The 25,727-nt window shown below is 45.7% G+C and overlaps 2 protein-coding genes across 2 annotated transcripts in view; one reads left to right on the forward strand and one right to left on the reverse strand.

The window, feature by feature from the left end:
* Positions 1-25,727, reverse strand: part of ADD2 (adducin 2) — a 121,084-nt gene that overhangs the window by 69,076 nt on the left and 26,281 nt on the right. The window lies entirely within an intron of this gene.
* LOC138438141 (methylosome subunit pICln) lies at positions 12,717-13,739 on the forward strand. The gene has a single exon (XM_069586342.2). The coding sequence runs from the start codon at positions 12,717-12,719 to the stop codon at positions 13,428-13,430; it is 714 nt and encodes a 237-aa protein (XP_069442443.1). The 3' UTR covers positions 13,431-13,739.

Genomic DNA, 25,727 nt, shown 5'->3' on the forward strand with positions numbered 1-25,727 from the left:
AGTGAGTCCTCCTATGGTCCATGACAGTGTAACAACTGCATCTTTAAATCACAATCTGGGTTCCATCTTCTAGCAAGTGTACATCTGGGCTGACTGCCCCATCAGATGTTCTCAAGGGAACGCCAAAGAATCTGTGAAACTGAGCTTAATAAAATTAGGCAGGTTATGTCTGATGCTGATTTCTATACTAAAGAAACAAGTGGATTGGGGGCTGGAACATTTCTAAATGGTGGACTCCACTTTTCCCTCTGAGCTGCTCATCTGGAGCTTCCACTATTGGTTTGTGGAAGCGTGTCCAGCTGTTTGTGACCCCATGGACTGCAGCACACCAGGCTTCCCTGTCTTTCACTATCTCCCAGAGTTTGCTCAAACACATGTCCATTGAGTTGGTGATGCCATCCAACCATCTCATCCTCTGTGGCCCCCTTCTCCTCCTCCTTTAATCTTCCCCAGCATCAGGGTCTTTTCCAATGTGTCAGCTCTTCACATCAGGTGACCAAACTATTGCAGCTTCAGCTTCAGCATCAGTCCTTCCAGTGAATGTTCAGGGCTCGTTTCCTTTAGGATTGACTGGTTTGATATATTTAAGTGACTGCTATGCTCAGGCACTGCACTCAGCACTGCCCTGCCATAAGCCTGCCATTCCAGAGCCCATACTGTGCTGAGGGTTGAGGGACAGAGCAGCCAAGAGGCCTTGGGCATCATGTGCCTCATCTCTAAGTGGTGGCCATAGCAGCACTTATCTCACGAGAAACAGCTCACCTGCATTCTGGGGGCCTTTTCACAAGGTATTCGGAGCGTGGCTCAGCTGCCAGCATCCTAGTGAAACCATGCACCTGTCCAGGCACACATGCCTCTGTGTACCCAGCCCCCCACAGACATACTCCATGCACATGGGCCTTCTGGAGCTCAAGTCGGGCTGTGTGCTGCCTGGGATGCTCCCCTGAGCACACCCAGAGGCAGCCTAGTGACATCTCCCTTGTGGTTCTCCCCCCTGGGCTCTTGGACTTTGCTTCTGGGTCTTCTGGACTTGGAGCTCCATCTCAGAGTTGCAGGGCTCAATTCTGTCTCCTCTAGAGATCTGAGCATCCATCCTTGGCAGGTCCATGGAGAGAGTCCCCGCCAGTCCCTGCCCCGAGCAATGTCCCTGGTCATGGCTATGCAGTGCTCCTTTGACACGGATGGGATGCACTGTTTCAGCCACTCACTGAACAGTAAATTGTGCTCCCTACCTCCAGGCACCATCAACTGGGGGTCCCCCAACCTCCAGGCACTGCTGGGTGGGAGCAGGAAAGTTCACACTGTATCTTGGCCTTCTTTGTGTTCTGCCTCCCTGAAAAGTGGGACCTGGTACCATCTCTCTCTGCCACCTCTTGAACCTTCCATAATTTCAGAAGCACTGAGTAATGCTTCTGAATGGTGAAGTATATTGTGACGAGCACAGATTCTGGGACAGACTGCTGGGTTTGTAGCACAACTTCAACTCTACTAGCTGTGAGAGCTTAGGTGGGCTCCTGAACTACTCTTCGCCTCAGTTTCCTCATCCATAAAATAGGGGTGGTAATTACAGTTGCAGCCCTGAGGGGTTGTTGCAGTCAAATGGATTCATCCATGTGAAACATGTAGGGCGAGGTCTGTCATAGGAAAGGAATCAATAATGCTGGTACTGTTTGGTAGTGTTCAGCAGTATAGGTAAATCAGAACACCAGGCTGGACCAGCTGCAGAGGGGGAGCTATGGCAAGGGGCTGGAAGCTTGCTGCCAGGGACTGTTCTAAGGGGGTCTGTCATGGGTTGAAGAGTGGCCCCTCCCCTCAAAAAATATGTCCATGCCCCAACACCCAGAACCTGCAAATAAGACCTTATTTGGAAGATGGATACTTACTGATGTACTTAAATTGAGAATCTTAAGATGAAATCATCCTGAGTTATCCTGGTGGGCCCTGAGCCCCATCACAACTGTCTTCACAAGCCACATGGAGACAGGAAGCAGAGATCAGAGTGAGGCAGCCAGGAGGCAAGGAATGCCCAAAGCCACCAGAAGCTGAAAAAGGACTGAGAAGATTCTTCTTTAGAGCTCTGGGGGGAGTGCAGCGCAGCCCCACTGACACCTTGAGCTCAGATTTCTGACCTCCCCCAGCTGTTTCAGGCTTCCCCCACCCTAATGTGCATACACATTGCCCGAGGGTCTTGCTAACCTGCAGATTCTGATTCAGTCAGTAGGTCTCGAGTGAAGCCTCCAGACTGTGTATTTCTCAGGAGCTCTCAGGTGAGGCTGATGCTACCCCACTTTGAGTAGCAAGGGTATAAGAGTGTACTGTCATCAACAGCACCATGTTGGCAAGGGGGACCCCCAGAACAAAAGTTTGGAATTTATAGATGCAATCAGTCACCATGCAGGACCATTGTGGGAGTGGAGGAGCCTAACTTCCAGCTGCAGGATAAAGAGTGGATGCAAGTCACTGAACTCTGGTGGGATGTCTCCCTGGGCTCAGTCGATGCTTCTAAATTGAACAACAGCTCACCGGGCCAATGCTAATGGCCTCTGACTGTTCCAGTCCATCACTCTCTGATAGCGTCAACCAAGAAGTGGTCTCATTCTTTTGGATGAAAAAGAAGAAGAAAGGTTTCCTTAGCCCTGTCATACAAAGAGCCCAAAACAATTTCTGGGAGAATGGAACTATGATGACAGACTCCCAGTTTTTTAATTTCAGTGAGCTTGATGGAGACTTCTGCTTCAGTACTTTTGCCCTAATGTTTTTATAGAGTGAAAAACACTTGGTCCAAAAAAGATGAGAATGTGCCTGGAACCTAGTCTGAGCTCTTATGTGACTGGGTAACTAGAAGTTCAGTTTGATAGAGACAGAGAGGAGAGGCCATTGCATGGGTGCCCAGGATAAGGGTGGGCATGCAGGAGCTTTACCCCATTACAAAAGCCTAGTTTAAAAATGAAAACAAAAAAAATGCTGGCCCACCAAGTCCAGTGTAGGAATGGGCAAAAGACACAGATGTTCTTTGGCCAGAAATCTCAACATATTCATCTCCCCACTTAGCTCTCTTTTCAGCGCTCACTCCTTCCATCCAGCCCACACCCATGGTTACATGTCTAAAATGCTTCACAAGAACCATCATGTCTCCCTGTCCACAGCCAGATAGTCCCCAGGCTTTATGTCTCATACCAACAGTGATGGATCAGTGACGCTGCTTGTAGAGCTTGAATTCCCTTCTGCCTTCACTCGGAAAGAACATGAGGACTGGTCTCTGATGTGTGCCGTAGGCTGGGGACAGGAGTGTGATGCTATGCCATTTCTTTCTGGACAGCAGCATGAGGTCATCTTGGCTTTCAAGCTCCTCAGTCTGGCACCAAGGCATCATCTCCCTGCTCCCCCTGCATGAAAGGCCCAGCCCAGCCTGACAGACAGGCCTGTCCTCCCGCCCCGACCCTGCACACGTGCCGCTGCCTCTGCAGCCTGACTCAGGCCGGCCTCTCCTCTTCCCCTAGCCAAGGTCTTTCTATCCTCGCCCTCTTCTCAGCTCCAGGACCTCTCATTTGTCACCAAACACTAACATCTTTTCCAGCTATTGCTCATCTCTGAATATGAGTTAGGACAAAAATGACTAATGCGTGAGTGTCCGCAGCTCTTCCCTCCCCACGGGCCTCCCCTCCCTGAGCATCAGAGCCTGCCTCCTTGGTTCTCTGGGCTTCGTAAAGCAAGAGAGACAGGAAGAGAGGTGGGGAGAGAATGAGAGATAAGCCCTTGAACATCATCAGTGAGTTTGAAGGCCTCATGTTGGGCGAGGAGAGTGTGTGAGGCCTGAGGGCAGCAGGCAAAAAAGCACAAATCAGTGGGAAAAGTTGCCGTGCTCCACATGCTCCCGGCCTCACAGTCTGGAGTTTTTACAAAGGGTTTCGGGTTACTTAGTCCCCTCTTGAGCCACAGCCGCACTCTCGCCTCGGTTCAGACCTCCTGGGACATGATTATATGGGTGTCCTCTTCCCGCCTGCCCCCGTCTGCCAAGGCCTGAGGTGGATCCTAGAGAGCAGAGCTGGGGGCCCCAAAAGCACACACAGATCCCTCACTTTATAGGCAAAGGTCTGGGGGCCTGTCGACACCTTAGACTCCACTGAGGCGGACACCTCTGAGTGGACAGAGCTGACATCACTTCCCTTCTATGGGGAGAGAACACCTCACGTGAGGGGATGTCCAGTCAGTCCAGTCTGATGGGTCCTGACTGAAGTCACTCCATGAAAAAGGTGCCTTGTATAAAAACCAGTTAAACACTCCAGAAAAGCCTGCCATGGACACTGCCCTGTGTGAGTTATTTTATAACTGGAAGCACACTTTTGCACAGACAGCGACCATCACTGGTCACGGGTGAGGCCCTTTGACCCCCTTCCCTTTGGGTTCAGCTCTCTACCCACAGGTATGAACCCTTTTCTGTCTCCTCTTTCTCATCCTTTACCCTCTTGGACCTACTCCTGCTGCTGCTGCTGCTAAGTCACTTCAGTCGTGTCCGACTCTGTGCGACCACATAGACAGCAGCCCACCAGGCTCCCCCATCCCTGGGATTCTCCAGGCAAGAACACTATCCCTGCTGCTGCTGCTGCTGCTGCTGCTAAGTCGCTTTAGTCATGTCCGACTACCTCTCCTACTCACATCCAAAACACCTTCCCTGAGGTCTTGCCTTGTCTTCGTTAGGGACCAAACGATGGGCTCTAGGACCTGAGTCATGTTTACCAAAAAGAGACAGGACATGCACTCATCCTACCCGGCCAATCATGTAATGCCAGCTACTCCTGTAACTGAGACAAAAAACTGCCTGTATATAAGCCGCCATACTCCTTTGTTCGGGGCTCTTGTCGGATTCCACTGTGCTGGAAGAGACTTGGGCCCTAGCGCGCTAGAAATAAACTCCCTTCTTGCCTTTGCATTACTGTGGTGGACTTGCTCTCTCAGTCGGTTCGGAGATACGGGCTTGGTGCATAACAGTCTTCTCTCCATTAAGGCAAATCCAGTGCAGAACAGGGCAGGTTCACCCTGGGGACATTTGTTTCTGATGATGGGATGGGGAGTCTCAATAAAGACCAGTGTGACCTTCACATAAAAAGTCATATTCATAACGCAAGTCATTTATGTCTAATGTTTTATTTATTGTGTCCCCAACATATCTTGAAGGGTAGAGTTACAGAAAAAATAAAGTTGGCTACTTCCAAGTGAGTTCCCCTTGCAGTATCTAGAACGTATCACCCTAATAAAAATTTTTATAATTGAATTTTTAAAAAAAAAAGACTAGTGTGACCTTATTGGCCTGATTTTCCCATCGGCACACCCTTGAAGACACGTGGAACTTTTCACTCTCATTGAATGCCAGTTACAGGGATACTCCTAGCCTGACCATTCCACAGCCTTCTCAGCTGACCCTGGCGGCTTCGTGCTGGGTTGGGGACAATTGGAGACACCTACCCAAGATCAGTAGGGGTGTTGGGGGAGGGTGAAGGGGGATGGAGGGAGTAGGGCTGCCAAAGCATTTCTTTCCTGGCTCTCTGCATCAAGTAGTGTTCCCTCCGTGGCCCCAGCTCTTGCTTCCAGAGTGGCCCTGGCCCCTGGGCTGGGGTGACATCACCTGCTCACCTTCTCCCTCCAGCCTCCAGGAAGAAGAGTTGTCCTGCTGGGGCTAACCTTGGGGCTACTTCCCCTTCACTCTCTCCCCTTTGCCCTGTCTGTTTCACCTTCTCCATTACTTGTATAAATGACCTGCATTGAATTCCCTTTGTTGAGATACTTGAAGAATTTCCTGCTTTCCTTGTTAGACTCCAACTGATGGACAGCCCAACCCTACTCTCCTACTTCATTAAACTAATGAGAAAACTGAGGCCAAGAGGGTGAGATGTGTCCAAAGAAAGACACACTAATACTTAGTTGTCAGTGACTGGACTGGGTTCCAGGCTCTATCCTCCTCATCTCTGCAGAATATGGCAGGAGGTGCTTGCTTTTTACTTTCAAGCCCAAAGAATCACAAGTCACTGGGGTCAAGTGTGAAATATGAAACTTCTAAGGAACAACCACAGTTGTAATTCATTCACATTCTAAACATCTTCTGGAAATTAGAACAATTTAAACCTTCACTCTGGGAGATGGAGGCACGTCAATTAGAATAGCCCAGGAGGGTGTCCCGGGTGGTGCTAGTAGAAAAGCATCTGCCTGCCAATGCAGAAGATGCAAGAAACGTGAGTCCAATCCCTGGATCAGGAAGATCTCCTGGAATAGGAAATGGCAACACACTCCAGTATTATTGCCTGGAAAATTCCTTGGGCAGAGGAGCCAGGTGGGCTACAGTCCATGGGGCCACAAAGAGTCAGACACAGCTGAGCACACACACACACAGGCCAGGTCACAGCCAGGTCACCTGCTTCCTGTGCCTCAGCTTCCATGTCCAAGGAATCAAAAGTAACACAGAATGACCATTTCCAGAAGCATTTAAATATCTCTCTTAATAGATACAGCAAAATTCACCTTAGATTTTTGGACCACGTGGTTTCTCAACTCTGTAAGTAGGTTTAACTTAATAGTTTTTTAAATATGCCCATATATTTTAAATACACAGAGCTTCTGCTAATTAACACTTCATAATTTCTCCAGAGTCCCACAGGCAATTGTCACCATTCTTAACCGGCGAAAGATAGTGTCAAGAAAATGAACCCTATTTCCTTTCCAAATTGCAGCCCTGGAATACTCCATGTGCAGCATCTCATCTCTTCTACCTTGTGTGAATGGAGTGGGAAAAAATGAGCGTGATCCCCTGGGGATGGATGATGGGGACATGTGAGCCAGGCATCACCTAAGGTGTTTTGAACACTGATGTACTTCAAAAGGGTCAACGGGCCAGTGTTAGTTACTCATGTTAAATCAATTCAGTAATGTTCGACTCTTTGCAACCCTATGGACTGGAGCCTGCCAGGCTCCTCTGCCCATGGAAATGTCAGGCAAGAATATTGGAGTGGGTTGCCATGCCCTCCTCCAGGGGATATTCCCAAGCTAGGGATCAAACCCAGGTCTCCTGCCTTGGTAGGCAGGTTCTTTACCACTAGTGCCACCTAGGAAGCCCTGTTAGTTACACTGCTGCTGCTGCTGCTGCTGCTAAGTCACTTCAGTCTTGTCCAACTCTGTGCGACCCCACAGATGGCAGCCCACCAGGCTCCCCTGTCCCTGGGATTCTCCAGGCAAGAACACTCAAGTGGGTTGCCATTTCCTTCTCCAGTGCATGTAAGTAAAAAGTGAAAGTGAAGTCGCTCAGTCGTGTCCGACTCTTAGCGACCCCATGGACTGCAGCCTACCAGGCTCCTCCATCCATGGGATTTTCCAGGCAAGAGTGCTGGAGTGGGGTGCCATTGCCTTCAGACGCACCTAAATTAAACAGTGACCATGGGGACTTCCCTGGTCATCCAGTGGTTAGGACTCCATGCTTCCACTGCGAGGGGCACAGATTTGATCCTGGTCAGGGAACTAAGATCCCACATGCCTCGTGGTATGGCAAAAAAAAAAAAAAAGCAGTGACCTAAGAAGAAATAAGCATGGACACAGACACATTTAGGTAGATGCACACGCAGTGCTTGTATGAAAGAGCCAGTCATAGAACAAAATGAGTCCTGTCTGTGTGTGGGGCCAACTAAGCCACAGGTTTAGAGTGCGGGGAGGGGCACTCTGCCCCCAAATCTCACTAGGCTGCCTCAATATCCTCACCCCACTCCTCCGTGCCTGAAGCCCATTATTTAGAGGTTTATTTGCCTAATATGTCTCCTCCCGTTAAAAGTCAGCTTTCCTGGGAAAGCCAGTCAGTTGTTTGTTAATTCTGCCTTCATCACTGTGGCCTAAGGAGATGGCTTTCTGCCTGGAGTTTGCAGACATCCGAGGCTCAAGGAACCCAAGGAGAACACAGTGCACTTAGGGAGATACGGGCTGCCTTAACTTATTGCGACAGGGATCCTGGGCACCTGTGAGTGGAGAAAAGGGGCAACCTACAGTTTTCTGGGGCACCTAAAAGGGAGGAAGGAGGGCACTTGTGCTTACCCAGGGCTCTTCCCAGGACAGGCTCCCACCCACCATGCCTACCACAGCCTCAGGATGCTGTGGCTTTGAGGGGAAAGGAAAAGATATGAGCAAAAGTTTGAAACTGAAGCAGGGGATAAAAATAACAGAAAAGACTGCGTGTGATAGAAGAAAAGCTCATGTGGAAATGTCTTTCTTGAAAAATCTAAAAATAAAGAACTAGAACAGGCTTCCACCTGTCACGAGGCTGGGAGTTCTCAGATAGAAGGATGCCCTCTGATTCTGCTCCTCGTTGAAGGGGTTCCATAGTACAATAGTGAGCACTCTGGACTCTGATTTTTCTCCTCACTGTATCCCAGCACCCAGGACAGTGTCTGATAGATGTGAGCGGCCCTTTAGGAACTGGTTATGTGGTTATGTGGAGGTGGGATAGACAGCTCCTCCAGGCCCTCCAGTCCTGGATCTGAAGGCCCACCAACCATCCGTGGCTGCACCATCTCTTGCTAGAGTTACAGATGGGCCTCTGGGGAAGAGGAAGCTCCCCCACAGACCCCTACAGAGATGTATGCTGAGCTTTCTGATGTCCCCCTAGGTTGCTGCATTCATTAGGCAGCATCTGCTAAATGGCCAGCCCACCTGTCATGTCCAGCAGCCCAGGCATCTTCCTGCTGACACCTACAACGGGAGGCAGATGCTGCGTCAGCCAACCTTCCATTTCCCTGAACCAGACCTGTGGTTCAACAGGCAGCAGGCTCTGCACCCACACAGACTGAAGGGAAATTCTTGGGGATAGTTTCCACACTTCATCTTCAAGGCACCACAGGCATTATAACACTGTTGATATTCTGTTGGACCCAGTGCCCCAAAGTGGTGTTACAGCTATATTTTCAACCTTCCCTTCCCTTCACTGGGTTCGGAGGGTTAAGTGGCACAGGTAACAGGTGAGGACGTGGCCACGATTCTGGAGGAAGGTAGAACAAAGCTAATGTTTTGTAAACAAGCCACGAAGCAGTACAGAAATATATAGTACGAAGCCTATGGGTCTTTACAATTTGCAAAACTCTATTGTCAGTCAATCAAAAACGGCACTGGACTCTAGCCAGGGACACTCCTACCTAAGGCTCGTCTATAAAAATCCAGGATCCCCAAAGAAGAATCTTGTTCAATGCGAGGCTCACAGTAAGTTCTCAATTAATTTTTGTGCAATTTAGAAACTTCTGAATGCAATGTATATCTGGCTCCATCGCAATCACATATGTATGAAACCGAAAGCTTGCCTGATCACTGGGCATACATCTGACATGTACAACACGCTGAGGACCCAGGGCGCTAGTGGACATTCCAGGGGCTGGGGAAGGAGCAATGGACAGACTCGAGAGACCAGAGCTCTGGTCCTGGAACTAACTTACTCTGTGATGGACAACAAGCCATGGAAACTCTCTGGGCTTCTATTTCCCCAGCAGTAAAACAGAGCTCAGAGTTCCTACCAGTTTGAGGGGCTCTTTTGAGTCTGTGATTTGAACACAAGCATGTGATTTGCTTGGTCCGTATGGGGGAAGGGCTGAGGCAGGAAACACAGCCCCTAGTCTCACCTCCTCCACAGCCATCCTTAGATGGCCCGCAGGGATGTGGGAGGGGGCCGGAGAGGAGGATCTTGTGCCATCTAGAGTCAGAGCGGACATGGTCCCAGGGGCCAGGGAGCCTCCAAACAAAGAACTCAGCCTCAGAAGAGCCCACAGGTTGCGCTGCACGGGGGAGGCAGTGTCTTTCCTCTCAGAAAGACAAGGAAACAAAGGAATTTGAGAAGGGCTTTAGAAAGACACAGCTCATCCCCTGGAGTCCTGGGGGAGGGGGACAGGCAGGAGCTAAATCTGAGACACAGAACTGCGAAACTCACGAGGAAAGAGTCCCTCATAGAAAGGCACCAGTTTCCGGCCTCCATCTGTCTGTTCATACATTCAGCTGAATCCACCTTCCCCTGTTAATTAATTCCATCTTGTCACAGTCACTCTTGGCCCATAAGTCCCCACTCACAATTTCCCATCTATATTACCAAGCATTCAAGAACTCCATTCTCTGACATAGACACACACACACAAATAAGACATATTTGAACAAATTAGCGGCTTTTATAAACTCAGGGTCTGAGGGCCATCTTTATTAAATCTGCCATCAGCTATTTTGCAAAATCTTTTCTCTAAGTTTTCTTTAGCAGCAGATGTCGCTTCTTGCAGGAGATGTGAAATCACTGCTGGCAGGCTTCTCCCCTGCAATCCATAGCCTGCTTTTTAAAGAGGCTTTAATAATGCATAGGCAGGGAGGGGCGGTGCATGAATTAAACACCAAGCCTCTATCAAGACAGGACGTGCTGCTTGAAATCAGGCCTGGTGGGGAAAACAAATGGACCCACTTTTAGCCTGAGTCCTCTGGTTTGCATCAAGAATGAGGGTTTAGATCCCAAAGCCTTTATGAGGACGCCATTTGACAAGTGTAGGTTTGAGCCAACATCAGCTTGTCAGGAGCTGATTTTCATTCCCTCCCAGCAGCCTGGCCACACAAAGCATCGCTAGCTGGAGAAACAAGAAATGCTTTTCATTTAGCCTTCAAGAGTGCTAGGGGTGAGTCCATGTTCAACTGACATCCTAAAATGTTATCAAAAAGGTATTGCAAGTCTGGTAGAATAAGGATCAGAGGCAATGCAGTGGAAAGGAAAGGAAGATTCTGTATCTGGAGTCCAAGGTGCAGATTACATAACTGGTATTACTGTGCCACCTAGGAAGTTTTTAATATTGTTAATAATACAGGAAGACTTGGCAAGTTCTCAGAAATGGGCTGCTACACTTATAAAGAAAGGATCGCCTTTCTTGTCCGCAAGAACCTGCGCTTTTCACACACACACAGAGCCCACCCTCAGGAACAGATGAGCAGACTTCATCCCTGTTGTCAAGGAAACCAGTCTGTTCTGAGCTCTAGATTTAGAAAGTCTGGGTCTGGTCTCAGCAGTGCCTTCTGCCTACTTCTTCTGGTGGGCCTGCCATCTCTTCCCCACTCAGGACACCCTTTCACAAAATCACTAGCGTTGGACGGTAGAGTTGGGGCTCCATCAACTGTCCAAACCAGTCAACTGGTGATGTACAGGCCACATGAACAAATACGTGGGAAAAAATGAGTTTATCCACATGGAAAGGGAGCGGACAATTGACAAGGGCCTGGGACAAGTGCCAAGTGATTGACCATGCTACCGGAATAGCTTCACGAAGCAGGATCAGTCATCCAAAGCCAGCCCAGTACTTCTCCCTCTGAGACATCTACCCCCACGTTTCTGCAAACAGAAGGGTCACCCCACTGGTGTCCACCAAGGTTCAAACTTAGTGCTCTACCCGAAGCAGGGTGGGGGCCTAGGGAAGCCATCTGGGGTAAGGGGACTGGGTAAAATACTCCTGGGTGTATGGGGGCATTTGGAGAGTCAGGGGCAGGACAAGGGTCTGGTAGGAGGGTGGAGAATCTCAATACTGCTGCCACCATGGGAGGGGCTGCTGAGATGCAACGGAAACAGGGAAGGACAGGAGAGAATTGATGGCCAGCAAGATAGGGAAGAGACCTGCCAGCAACTTTAGGGATGTTCTCTGTGAGAACCAAGCATGGGTGATAAAGGGCCCTGAGGTCACATCCGAAGAAGGCAATGGCACCCCACTCCAGTACTCTTGCCTGGAAAATCCCATGGGTGGAGGAGCCTGGTAGGCTGCAGTCCATGGGGTCACTAAGAGTCAGGCACGACTGAGTGACTTCACTTTCACTTTTCACTTTCATGCATTGGAGAAGGAAATGGCAACCCACTCGAGTGTTCTTGCCTGGAGAATCTCAGGGACAGGGGGAGCCTGGTGGCCTGCCATCTATGGGGTCGCACAGAGTCGGATGCAACTGAAGTGACTTGGCAGCAGTAGCAGAGGTCACATCTGTTAGGGACAATCTTGTCCCCGAAACAACCCATTGGCTTGATCTTCTGAACTCTCTGAGCCAGTGCTGTGTCAGTACCCCCTTTCAGCAGTGAGCACCTCAGAAGACCTAAATAGATATTTCCCCAAAGAAGATATACAGATGGCCACTTGGCATATGAAAAGATGCTCATCATAGCTTATTATTAGAGAAATGCAAGTCAAAACTACAATGAGGTATTACCTCACACCAGTCAGAATGGCCATCATTAAAAAGTCTACAAATAACAAATGCTGGAGAGAGTATAGAGAAAAGATTTTCCTCCTACACTGTCATGGGAATGTAAACTGGTGCAGAAACCATGGAAAAGAGTACGGAGATTCCTCAAAAAACTAAAAATAGAGCTACCATGTTATCCAGCAATCCCACTCCTAGGCATGCGTGTTAAGCTGCTTCAGTCATGTCTGACTCTTGGCAACCCTATGCACTGGAGCCCGCAAGGCTCTATCCACGGGATTCCCAGGCAAGAATACCAGACTGGATTGCCATACCTTCCTCCAAGGATCTTCGCGACCCAGGGATCAAACCTGCAGCTCCTGCACTGCAAGCAGATTCTTTACCGCTGAGCCACTGGGAAAGCCCAGACTCCTAGGCATATATCCAGGCAAAACTATAATTCAAAAAGACACATGCAGAGCCAGCTCCTGGCCGGTGTCTCAGTGCTCCTCGCAGTAATGAGCTTCCTCAGAAGTTTCCCGCCGCCTGGGTCGGCTGAGGGCCTACGACAGCAGCAACCAGACACAGAGGCTGTGCTGAACGGGAAGGGCCTCGGCACCGGCACCCTTTACATCGCTGAAAGCCACCTGTCTTGGTTAGATGGCTCTGGATTAGGATTCTCTCTGGAATACCCCACCATTAGTTTGCATGCAGTATCCAGGGACCTAAACGCCTATCCTCGAGAGCATCTGTATGTTATGGTGAATGCCAAATTTGGAGAAGAATCAAAAGAATCGGTTGCTGATGAAGAGGAGGAAGATAGTGATGATGACGTTGAACCTATTGCTGAGTTTAGATTTGTGCCTAGTGATAAATCAGCATTGGAGGCAATGTTCACTGCAATGTGTGAATGCCAGGCTTTGCATCCAGATCCTGAGGATGAAGATTCAGATGATTACGATGGAGACGAATATGATGTGGAAGCCCATGAACAAGGGCAGGGGGACATCCCTACATTTTATACCTACGAAGAAGGATTATCCCATTTAACAGCAGAAGGCCAAGCCACACTGGAGAGATTGGAAGGAATGCTTTCTCAGTCTGTGAGCAGCCAGTATAACATGGCTGGAGTCCGGACAGAAGATTCAATAAGAGATTATGAAGATGGGATGGAGGTAGATACTACGCCAACAGTTGCTGGACAGTTTGAGGATGCAGATGTTGATCACTGAAAATGATGGATGCGGCTTTAGGATTCTGCTCATAACTGTAGGAGAGAACTTGGTGCCTCTTCCACTCTGGAGTGGGTGTTGATGAAAGTCTTTTTCTTTCTCCAAAACTTAGCTGAACCAGTTCTTTCTTGAGACAGAGTATACTGAGACAAGAAGCTGTCACCAGCACAAGAAACTATGACCTTTATTAACAAAGGTGGATTAACTTAACCAGAAGGGTATTTGTAGTTTATGATTTACCCCGAACTGTTGTGTCTAGGTGTACTCTCTGAGTAGGCCTATGATTCCCACCTTCTCTATATGCATCCTCAAAACCTAGCAGGATTAAGTCGTGGAAATGCACTGGTGTTTGAAGGTGTAGGTAGACTGCGTGGGAAAGAGAGGCTGAATCTAAGCTATACTCCTTAGGGCCAACAGATACCCTTAACTCCTTAAAAAAGAAAAACAGAGGTCTCAGAGAAATCCTAATCTCTGCACTTTCCATAGGGACAAAGATCTTTTTACTAACTGGGGACCCAGGTCAGTTAACTCTAGGGAGCCTCTTCAGAAACAGCTCAGCCACACGTACTACCACTAACACAAGTGCTCCTGCCTAGCCTTTGCTCCTTTCACCAAGTTTCATCAGTCTGTTCTGTTATAACTGCTTAGCTTGTATCCTTTCATTGCCAGCCTCTCAGGTCAGTTTCTGTTAAAGAACAAGCGGAATTGGGATGAAGTTCTCAAAGTATTTCAGATAATTGTTTTGTCTTTGTGATAGCTTAACAAATAAATTTAGGTTTTCTATTAAAAAAAAAAAGACACATGCAGCCCAATGTTCATGCAGCACTAGTTACAATAACCAGGACATGGAAGCAAGTTAAATGTTCATTGACAGATGAATGGATTACACACACACACACACACACACACACACACACACGCACAGAGTGGAATATTACTCAACCATAAAAGAATGAAGTAATGTCACTTGCAACTACATGGATGGACCTAGAGATGATCATACTAAGTGAAGTAAGTTAGAGACAGAAAGACAGCTACCGTATATATCACTTATACATGTAATCTAAAATGTGCCACAGATGAACCCATCTATGAAACAGAAGCAGACTCACAGACACAGGGAAAAGACTTGATGGGGGAGGTTGGATTGGGAGTTTGGAATTAGCAGATGCAAACTATTATGCATAGGATGGACAACAACAAGATCCTATTATATAGCAAAGGGAACTACATTCAACATCCCATAAAGCATAAGGGAAAAGAATATGAAAAAGAATATACATATATATATATATATATTTCTGAATCAATTTGCCAGAAACTAACATAACATTAGCAATCAACTATACTTCAGTTTTTTAAAAAAGGAAGTGAACAGTCTCTACCTTGAACTGTACCTTCTGGATACATGGTTTATCTGTCCTTTCATACCAAAATCCCTGAGGTGAGGGGTCCATTTCTGACACATCTCTCCATCCTCCACAGCCCTGGAAGGACAGTTTGCACAAACTAGGACTGATGAGGGTCTGCTGAATTTTCGTGAATGAATGAACTCTTACTCCAGATCCTGTGACATTACCTACACAAAGTGTTCACAATTCTGTGGGGACTATAGTAAATAATTGTTTGATTTCTATCTTGAGAGTTCAGAGTATTAGTTGGGTTTTCTTTTCTAGCGGTGCTTTATCTGGCTGTCCCAATGATTGTGATTGCTTTATAGTTATGAATAATGATGATGACGGTACAGACTCTTATCAGCATGGGGTAGCTACAGTAAGACCCCTGCCCTGCCTTCATCCCCCAGTCTTCATCACAGAAGCCAGAAGAACAGGACAGTGGCAGAACTAACAAAGCCAGCCCTTGCACGGTGGCTTACAAAAGCAGCTAATTTATTCAAACGTGTCTGGCTGGGCCGTCACACCTTCCCCCTCAGGCAGGTGCAAGATGGCAAGGAAAGAAGCCATGGACACAGAACTACAGAGTCTTCCTCAGCTGCCAGGGGAGCAGAAAGATTGAGGACAGTCAGATGGTGACGATTTTTGTCCCCTTACCCAAGAAAGACTACATCAGGAGGAAGGAGCATCAGGAGGCACAAGGCGTCAAGGAGAGTGTCCCAGGGCAGGAGCTGGAGTGAAGGCGGGCCAGCTGGGCAGACTCCCGGGCACTTGTCATCAGCCAGCATTGCAATACCACTGCTGTCATGTATGCAGAGATACAGTGCCAGTTTTAACCAGATCTTCATAGAAACATTACCAGTTAACTCAGGCTTCCGCACGTGACTCCTCACATTATGGTGAAATGCAAACTGATTCTGCTCCCCTGGAGCAGACAGAAGACTTATGACAGCTCCTCAGCTGTGCTGACCAACAATTTTTAAGTATTTTTCTAAAATGCCCCTCCAGGTCTCATGGCAGAAGCATGACAGTCCCCTGAAGTCTGTCACCGCATTCAGCTGACATTTCTAAATTAACGAAGATGTGATGCAGTGCTCTGTACAGAGATAAGTTATTTAGCTTATTATATAACTTCAAGACATTTTCATATGCCTTCGAGAAGCTGTCCAGTTCAGAAAATCTTAGTGTTTTCTTTATTTTGGACATGAAGAGAATTTCATTCTCTTCACTCCACCTTTTAAAACAATTCAATGAATACTTAAATGATATAGGCTTGGAAGGAGGCAGAATCATTTCTCCACCCAGGATGCTCATAAAGGTACAACTCAGGAGACAGACCACCCTAGTTGTAAACAGGCTACTCTAGACTTGGTACTTTTGTGAAACGTTGAATTCATCCAAGTTCCCCTGTTCTGACTCCATCTCCCTAATAGTTCTTCTGATTGTGATTCAGCTTCTCAAATCCATATGAGGCCAAAAGAGAGCAAGTTCTGGTAAACATACCGCAGATTGCCTCTGATTTTCACTACCACTTTCTAGCGTGAATATTATTATCCCCATTTTACAGAAAAGCAAACTGAGGTCCAGAGAGTTTAAGTCACTTGCCCAGGAACACAGCTAATTAGTGGCAGAACTGAACACTGGACCTGCATTCATGATTCCAGAGTCCAGGGTAGTACAAGGCCTCCGGTTGTTTCTACAGCTTGTTAACTTATTTATTTTTTTAATTAAATTTTCTTCATGACACTTATTCATAAATGAAAACAAAGATCCAGTAAGGGAAGATTAGGATTTTTTAAAATGATTACTAATAATTTAAGAAATTCCAATTTACGATGGTATCTGGCTAGTGATCTATAACTCACCCTCCCCCAACTTTTCGCTAAAAACCAATGGCACATGCAAAATCAGACCATAACTTATAAGAGCTCCAAAAATGATGACTGACAATTAGACTAGAGGCAAAACAGTGGATAAACATTTACTTGCCATAAGACTTACGCGCCTGAAGGAGAGATACAAATCGTGACTGATACAGGCACTCGTCTTTGTCACTTCAAGGACAGAAAACATATTAGCTGGAAGGTGAGGCCTTATTCCTCCCCAACTAAACGCCTTCCCCTCAAGGTCTATACCCTCCAGAAAACTTAGCAAACTTCCCACTATGATGTGGAAGCTGCTCCTTGAGTGGCCAGAGCCGTTTCACACGCATATCACCCTATCACATATAGCCTCTCTCATGCTGTATCTGTACTAAGTTTGCAGTGCCCGTCACGCAGTGTGGTCAGGATAGACATGGAATTCCCATGCTATGTTATAGCCAAAGGTTTGAAGACACAAGTATAAAGTGTTTATGGCAAGATAGGTGTGAGAAAGTCAAACAAACTCTACCTCTAGGCTAGTCAGAAAAAGATATGTATTTGATGAAGTCGTGCCACATGACTAAAAGTATTAATAATTAGCTGAATAAATATGTACCAGGGAAAAGTAAATGTATCAAAAACAATAAAATTCAAGGTAAAAAGAACTCTAGATGATTGCTTTATATTTGAAAGGAGTAATGCCCACAGAGAAAATATCATATTGAACTATTATGCATCACATAACATAGTATTGGACTGTAGATATAAAGCAAAAACTATTGGGAATTTGTGAGAAAATAATGGGATCCCAGTAATAATGGATGGCGTTAATATATTTCTCAATCATGACAAGTTAAAGAGGCTAAAAAAATGGGTGAGGAAGGAAAGAACCCAAATAGGTTGGTTAATCAAATGTAAAAGAATCCCTCACTATCCACATTCTTACAATACAAACTCAGGAACCCAACAGATTTAGGTGGCAAAATGTATATTGTATATTAACATTATAAAAAACCAATTTCACTGCAAGCAGCTAGAGTAGGGTAAAATGCCAGTTAAAACAAACATTTCAACCAAACTTTTCTTTATGAGAGAGGCATCATTTATTCAGCAAGATAGTGAAGAGGATGGGTTGTTTTGTTTTATTTTTTGGCTTTTTAGTCCAGGAAATTTTTTGATGGGATCCTTAAAATGTGAAAAGTGAGCTCCTGTCTCCCTTGCTGTGAAAAAATAAGAAATATATATAGTAGTCAGCACCCCCAGTTCCTGACACAGACCTCCTAAAACCCTGTAATTTCCTAAGCGATGGTGGTAGGAGAAACATCTTACACAGGGTTCCTAAATCCCTTGGAATTTCCTAGGTTATGGGAGCATCTTTTGTCCTAATGAGATGACTGCTGGTAGGCTCCTGTATGGGGGCTGAATGCCAGAAAGACCAAACTGCAATTAGAATCCTGGAACTTTCAACCCCACTCTTTATCCTCTGAGGTGGGGAGAGGAGCTGCAGGTCAAGTGAATGATCAGTCGATCATGCCTATGTTAGGAAACCTCCACAAACACCCCTAAAGTACAGGATTGGGAGAGCATGAAAGTATCCATGTGCTGGGAGGGTGGTGTATCCCAACTCCGCAGACAGAAACTCTGCTCTTGAGACCTTTCCAGACCTCGCTAAGCACCTCTTCATCTGGGTGTTCATTTTACCCTTCATTATATAATAAACTGAAGGACTAAGGAAGGGATTCCTCACATTCCACAAGCTAGTCTAACAAACTGTTGAGCCCAAGAAGGGGGCTGTGGGAACCACTGATTTACAGCCTGACAATCATAGATGCAAAGACCAGGACTTGCGATTGGTGTCTGAAGTGGGGCCAACCCTGTGGGACTGAGCGCTTAACGTGTAGAATCTGATGCTTACTTCAGATAAACAGAGCCAGAACTGAATTGAATTACAAGGCAGCCAGCAAGTGTTAGAGCGCTGGTCAGCTAGGGAAGGAAAAAGTCGGGCATTTAGTGTCAGAATGTTGTGAGTAAAGGAAACAAGTGTTTGTCATTTATTTATCAATCCTTACCAGCAATGTGGTGGAAAAAGATGGTGAAACAAGGGATAAGCTACCCTGCAGAGGAAGTAAGCAGTGTGTTAATAGCAAACGCAGAAGGATGGGAGACGCAGGGACAGGCAGGGGCACTGGGACAGAACACGGCAAAGAACAGAGGCCTAGAGAAGGAAGTGGATGGCGACAAATTCCCTGTGGCGGAGAATGACAAATAAATTTTGACAATCGTTGATGTCTGACGTTGAACGTAAAACTTGTTTCCAGCCCTGTACTATAAATGCCTTCTGTCTACCTCATCCTGTGATTAAAAGTCTGACGTGTAGAAAAGCCTTGTGTTTAGTGGTGCTTTGGGACAATGAAGGGAGACAGGACAGTGTTTAGTGAGGGCAAATTACTAACAAAGAGGGCAGCTCCTCTGGGAGGCGGGCTCTCAAGTGTGATGTTCCCAGTATCCGTCTCCTCTCTACCTATCGGTATGGGAGAGGATGATAATTTCCACTCTCTTCCAGTTTGGCTTTGCTACGTCTTTTTGTGGTTAATAAAATATGGACAGGAGTTCATCTAGAAATAAATATTTTAGAACTCTTCTTCCTGCTGCAGCCACCAGCCATTTCCAGATGGCGACAACTCCATCAGCTTAAGTCTCTGAGTGAGGAAGACATGGGACAGGTCCCCCGCACCAAAATTCAATGGACATGTACCAGGAGCAAGAGAGAGATGTCAGTCAATCCAGCCAGTGGAGGATGGGGCAGGGGGAGGGGATGGATGGAGGGGTAATATGAGGAAGGGAAGAATATGTGCTGTTACTCAACAATGGCCCATTTTAGAAAGTGGCTGCTTATTTGCAGTGGATGTTAGTATTTAATCTGGCAGCTTCTAGGGAGAGTCATAGTTCTAACAAGCCCCAGGGATAACTAGTGGTCTACAAGAAGCACAATTTTCATCATGGAAAGCAATCTAGTTCTAGCTTCCCCAGGAGGGAAGGAACAGATCCGTTTTCTGACTGGTTCATAGCACATCACCTGGCTCAGGACAGTTGCTTCACACTAGGACTGGCGTACAAAGGGCCACTATTTATTGGAGAGGTGGGAAGGAGCCATGACCCACCAGGGGATCAACCTGCCCCCAAGATACGACATAAAAGGGGTGTGCCACACCTTTGCGGGAGAGTGGGAGGGGCAGCTGGTAGCTCAGCCGGTAAAGAATCTGCCTGCAATGCAGGAGACCTGGATTCAATCCCTGGGTCAGGAAGACCGCCTGGAGAAGGGAATGGCAGCCCACTCCAGTATTCTCGTCTGGAGAATTCCACAGACAGAGGAGCCTGGCGGGCTACAGTCCACGGGGTCGCAAAGAACCGGACACGACTGAACGACTAACACTTTCAGCTTTCAGCAACACCTTTCTGGGTCATGACAGTCAAGGCCCTACCTCTCCTTCCAGGGCTGGGTGAAGCCCCTCCTCCAACCCGAACCCTTACTTAATGGGACTGAGTTCTGATGTATACTACAGGCTTTGAGTGACAAAGACGAGTCGCTTCATCATGCTCATCGACTGTCACAAATGCACCATGCTGACTGGGCATGCAGATTAGGGGATGCTATGCATGTGCAGGCATGCTCAGCTGCTCAGTCGTGTCCAGCTCTTTGCAGCCCCATAAACTATAGCCCTCCAGGCTCCTCTGTCCATGGGATTTCCCAGGCAAGAATACTGGAGTGAGTTGCCATTTCATTCACCAGGGGATCTTCCTGACCCAGGGATTGAACCCAAGTTTCTTGAATTGACAGGTAGGTTCTTTACAACTAAGCCACAGGGAAGCCCATGGATCTTATTATACATGTGTTAAAATGAGAAATCTGCTATAAAATTACTAGTACTGCTCTCAGATAGCAGTTCACCTGAGAATCCAGAACTGTGTACTTAAGGAATTAGTTAAGTAGGTCAAAATTGTTACCTCAAGGACTTCCCTGGTGGTCCAGAGGTTAAGAATCCACTTGTCAACGCAGGGGATACAGGTTTGATCCCTAATCTAGGAGGATCCCACATGCTCAGGTACAACTAAGCTTGTGCTCCACAGCTCCTGAGCCCATGTGCTACAACTACTAAAGCCTGTTTGCCTAGGTGCTGTGTCCCACAGCAAGAGAAGCCGCCACCACGAGAAGGCCTGGCTCCACAACGAGAGAAAGTCCACACGCAGCAGTGAAGCTCCAGTACAGCCAAAAATAAAAATTAATCAATTTTTTAAAAAACAACTGTGAGCCATAAAAGGAAAAAAAAAAAAAAAAAGAATCCACACTTCTACTGCAGTGGAGCACAGGTTCAATCCCTGGTCGGGGAACTAAGATCCCATGTGCCATATTGCACAGACCAAAACAAAAAAAAAAAATTATCACCTCAAACTCACATGTTATAAACAGTTAGTTTCCAAAGTCTACTAGTCAGGTCAAAATTGGTTAGTCAAAATGATCCTTGAAGGTCTTGATGGCCGTGAAGAATAGAGCAAGGTTTAATATGTATTGCCTGACACAGTAACATGTACGCGCAATTGTATAATATGTACATTGTACGTACGACTCATAAACAGGTGTGGGAAAAGTAGAATCTGGTTGTATTTTTACCCTGTCTCTCTGGCAGTCAGATTACCACGAGATACACGTGAGCATGAGGCATCTCTGCTCTACAGAAATGTTCAGTTTCACTGACAGTGGTATTTTGGTACTCTTTATGCTGCCGCTTGGTACATTACAATCTTTGAGGTAATCACCAACTCAATGGACGTGAGTTTCAGCAAGCTCCGGGAGTTGGTGATGGACAGGGAAACCTGGCATGCTGCAGTCCACGGGGTCACAAAGAGTCGCATACAACTGAGCGACTGAACTGAGGTAATTTATAAGAGAGGATGACCTCTTCAAAACTGAACATTGATACAAGAAGAGGAGGAAGGGTTTTTTCTTCTCAGTAAGTGTGTAAAATTGCAAATAAGTCTGTAAAATTCAGAAAGATTTGCAAGGTTTATTTTTTTAAGAACGTGGTTTAAAAAACACAGAAGTAAGGCCTCCTGGAAGCCGTGACTGTAGCTTATTTAAAGTCATCTCTATGTACAGAAAAGACTAGCACAAGTTATTAGAAAGGTTGCTTTGCCTTTCAAATAAAGGTTTTAATGTGCCAAGAAAATGAAGACATTGTCTTTAAATACTCCCTTCTCAGAATTACTCATAATACCTTGGGGAGTGAACTCCAGAATATTGGTTTTTCATAACGAATTTTAAGGCAAAGCACTTGTTTAAATGTTTTAAATGAAGCAAGAAAGTATTCTAAGTTTATTTTTTTGATAAGAAACTTAGCTAGATTCCCCTGAAACATAACAGGACTATCCAAGGTTACAGATCTTGTTGGTATTTTTAATAAATTGAATGAGCTTCATTTGGCAATTTAGAGTCACAATATAACATGCTTACAAGTCATTCAGCATTGAAACGGAAAGCATGTGGACTAAACCTTCCAAACAAAACGCATTTGACTACTTTAAGACTCTGAGTAAGTATCTGCAGAAGTAAAAGCTAAAGAAAAATTTAATAGCATTGTCAAACATTTCATAATATTAAAAGCACACTGACAAAAATTTTCTACCCAACACTGAAGATTTAAATTGGCTGAGTTGCTCATTCAACTATCCCCACACAAATTGAAAACTCTTGCAGAAAAGGGACAAACGCTATTGTTCGATGCTGGGTAATTCAACTGAGGAAATAACATTCAGCAAACACTATGTAAAAGGTAGATGCGAGAATAAATCCAGGCAACATCCTGGCAAGCATGGAAGGTGGAAGTTGGTGCAGGAAACAGGCACTGACTAGTAGCCACAGAAACAATTGAACCTATACGTGTACCAGTGGCCTTGGAGGAGAGACACTGGGCTGGGAATCCCTATCATTAGATAATTTGGCCTCCTAGTAAAGCAGGTCAGAGACAGCTCAGTTTCTGAAGACATCTGTGCTGACAGTGTAGGGAAGAATAAGAATCAATAATGAAACAGGGAGGAGAAAGTATTCCAGGCGAGGGTGTTAGCATGTGCAAAGGACCTATGGTGGACCAGAGCACGGCCATTGCTGTTGATTAGTCACTAAGTCATGTTTGACTTTTTACAACCCCATGGACTGCAGCACGCCAGGCTTCCCTGTCCTTCACTATCTCCTGGAGCTTGCTCCAACTCGTGTCCATTAAGTCAGTGATGCCATCTAACTATCTCATCCTCTGTCACCCCCTTCTCCTCCTGCCCTCAATCTTTCCCAGCATCAGAGTCTTTCCCAATGAGTCATCTCTTCACATCAGATGGCCAAAGTATTGGCGCTTCAGCATCAGTCCTTCCAATGAATATTCAGGGTTGATTTCCTTTAGGATTGACTGATTTGATCTCATTGCTATCCAAGGGACTCTCAAGAGTCTTCTCCAGCACCACAGTTTGAAAGCATCAACTCTTCGGTGCTCAGCTTTCTTTATGGTCCAACTCTCACATCCACATATGACTACTGGAAAAACCATAGCTTTGACTATAGGGACCTTTGTCGTCAAAGTGGTATCTCTGCTTTTTAATACACTGTCTAGGTTTGTCATAGCTATTCTTCCCAGGAGCAAGCGTTTTTTAATTTTGTGGCTGGAGTAACAGTTCACCTTGATTTTGGAGCCCAAGAAAATGAAATCTGACAGTGTTTCCACATTTTCCCCATCTATTTGTCATGAAGTGATAGGACTAGGTGCAATGATATTTGTTTTTTCAATGTTGAGTTTTAAGCCAGCTTGTTTACTCTTTTCTTTCACCTTCATCAAGAGGCTCTTTAGTTCCTCTTCACTTTCTACCATTAGAGTGGTATCATATGCATATCTGACGTTGTTGATATTTCTCCCAGCAATCTTGATTCCAGCTTATGCTTCATCCAGGCCAGCATTTTGCATGATGCACTTTGTATATACGTCAAATAAGCAGGGTGACAATACACAGCCTTGAAGTACTATGAGGAATCAAAGGAACATTAATGTGGTCAAAGCAGAGTGGAGGAACCTGGAGAGGCCAGAGGGGACGACGTGGGGGCAGCCACATGCTGCTGAGTCACATTCCTCCATTCAGTCACTTACATTCATTTATTCATCAGTAAAGAGGCTCTTTAGTTCTTCTTCACTTTCTGCCATAAGGGTGGTGTCATCTGCATATCTGAGGTTGCTGATATTTCTCCCAGCAATCTTGATTTCTGCCTGTGTTTCATCCAGCCTGGCATTTTACATGATGTATTCTGCATATAAATTAAATAAGCCTTGATGTACTTCTTTCTTAATTTATAACCAGTCCATTGTTCCATGTCCAGTTCTAACTGTTGCTTCTTGACCTGCATACAGGTTTCTCAGGAGGCAGGTAAGGTGGTCTGGTATTCCCATCTCTTGAAGAATTTTCCAGTTTGTTGTGATCCACACAGTCAAAGGCTTTAGCATAGTCAACAAAGCAGAGGTAGATGTTTTTCTGGAATTCTCTTGCTTTTTATGATCCAGTGGATGTTGGCAATTTGATCTCAGGTTCCGTGGCCGTTCCTAAATCCAGCTTGACCAACTGGAAGTTCTTGGTGAAAAAGCTGGCTTAAAACTCAACATTCAAAAAACTAAAATCACGGCAGCTGGTCCCATCACTTCATGGCAAATAAATGGGGAAACAATGGAAACAGTGACAGACTTTATTTTCTTGGGCTCTAAAATCACTGCAGATGGTGACTACAGCCATGAAATTAAAAGACACTTGCTCCTTGGAAGAAAAGCTATGACCAACCTAGACAGCATGTTAAAAAACAGAGACATTACTTTGCCAACAAAGGTCCACATAGTCAAAGCTATGGTTTTTCCAGTAGCTATGTACGGATGTGAGAGTTGGACCACAAAGAAGGCTGAGCATCAGAGAATCGATGCTTTTGAAATGTGGTGTTGGAGAAGACTCTTGAGAATTCCTTGGACTGCAAGATAAAACCAGGCAATTCTAAAGGAGATTGACCCTGAATATTCATTGGAAGGACTGATGCTGAAGCTGAAGCGCCAATACTTTGGCCACCTGATGCAAAGAACTGACTCATTTGAAAAAACCCCAATGCTGGGAAAGATTGAAGGCGGGAGGAGAAGGGGATAGAGGATGAGATGGTTGGATGTCATCACCAACCCAATGGACATGAGTTTGAGCAAGCTCCAGAAGATGGTGATAGACAGGGAATCCTGGAGTGCTGCAGCCCACGGGGTTGCAAAGAGTTGGACATGACTGAGAGGCTCAATAACAACAACATTCATCAGTCAATATTACTGAGAGCCTTCTAGGTGTCAGACAGTGTTCTAGGTGCTAGAGGAGGACATGTACTAGAGGATAAGGCACTAGGGGAGAAGTCCTAGAGGACAAGCAAAAATCCTCCTTTCAAGGAGTTTACATCCTAGATAGATAATAAGTAACTACCTACTTAGGACTCAGAGAGGGGTAGGGGAAGGATGGGTTGGGAGTTTGGGATTATTGTATACAAAATGGCAAACTATTGTATATAGAATAGGTAAATAACAAGTTCTATTGTATAGCACAGAGAACGATTATATTCAATATCCTATAATAAACCATAATGGAAAAGAATATGAAAAATGTATATGTATATATTATAACTGAAGCACAGAAATAGTATAACTGTATAACTATACAGCAGCAATTATCACAACATTGTAAATAATTATACCTCAGTAAAATAAATTTTTAAAAAATCAAGAGTGCCAAGAGCTAAAAGAGGGCAATCACTGAATTGTACACCTAAAAAGGATTAAGACAGGATGCTATCTATATTTTATCACAATAAAAATTTTGAAAAAAATAGAAAATAGGCTCTAAACAAACAAACAAAAGAGAGGTTGATGTTTTCACTGTTTGGAAACTAACATGGTAATAATTGTTTCAAGTAAGAAACATCACTGAAGCTAAATCTA

This window comes from Ovis canadensis, chromosome 3 (genome assembly GCF_042477335.2).
Source record: "Ovis canadensis isolate MfBH-ARS-UI-01 breed Bighorn chromosome 3, ARS-UI_OviCan_v2, whole genome shotgun sequence".
Taxonomy (NCBI): domain Eukaryota; kingdom Metazoa; phylum Chordata; class Mammalia; order Artiodactyla; family Bovidae; genus Ovis; species Ovis canadensis.

Bases quoted from the DNA above. Each gene is read 5' to 3' on its own strand.
- LOC138438141 (XM_069586342.2), top strand. From the start codon at position 12,717: ATGAGCTTCCTCAGAAGTTTCCCGCCGCCTGGGTCGGCTGAGGGCCTA.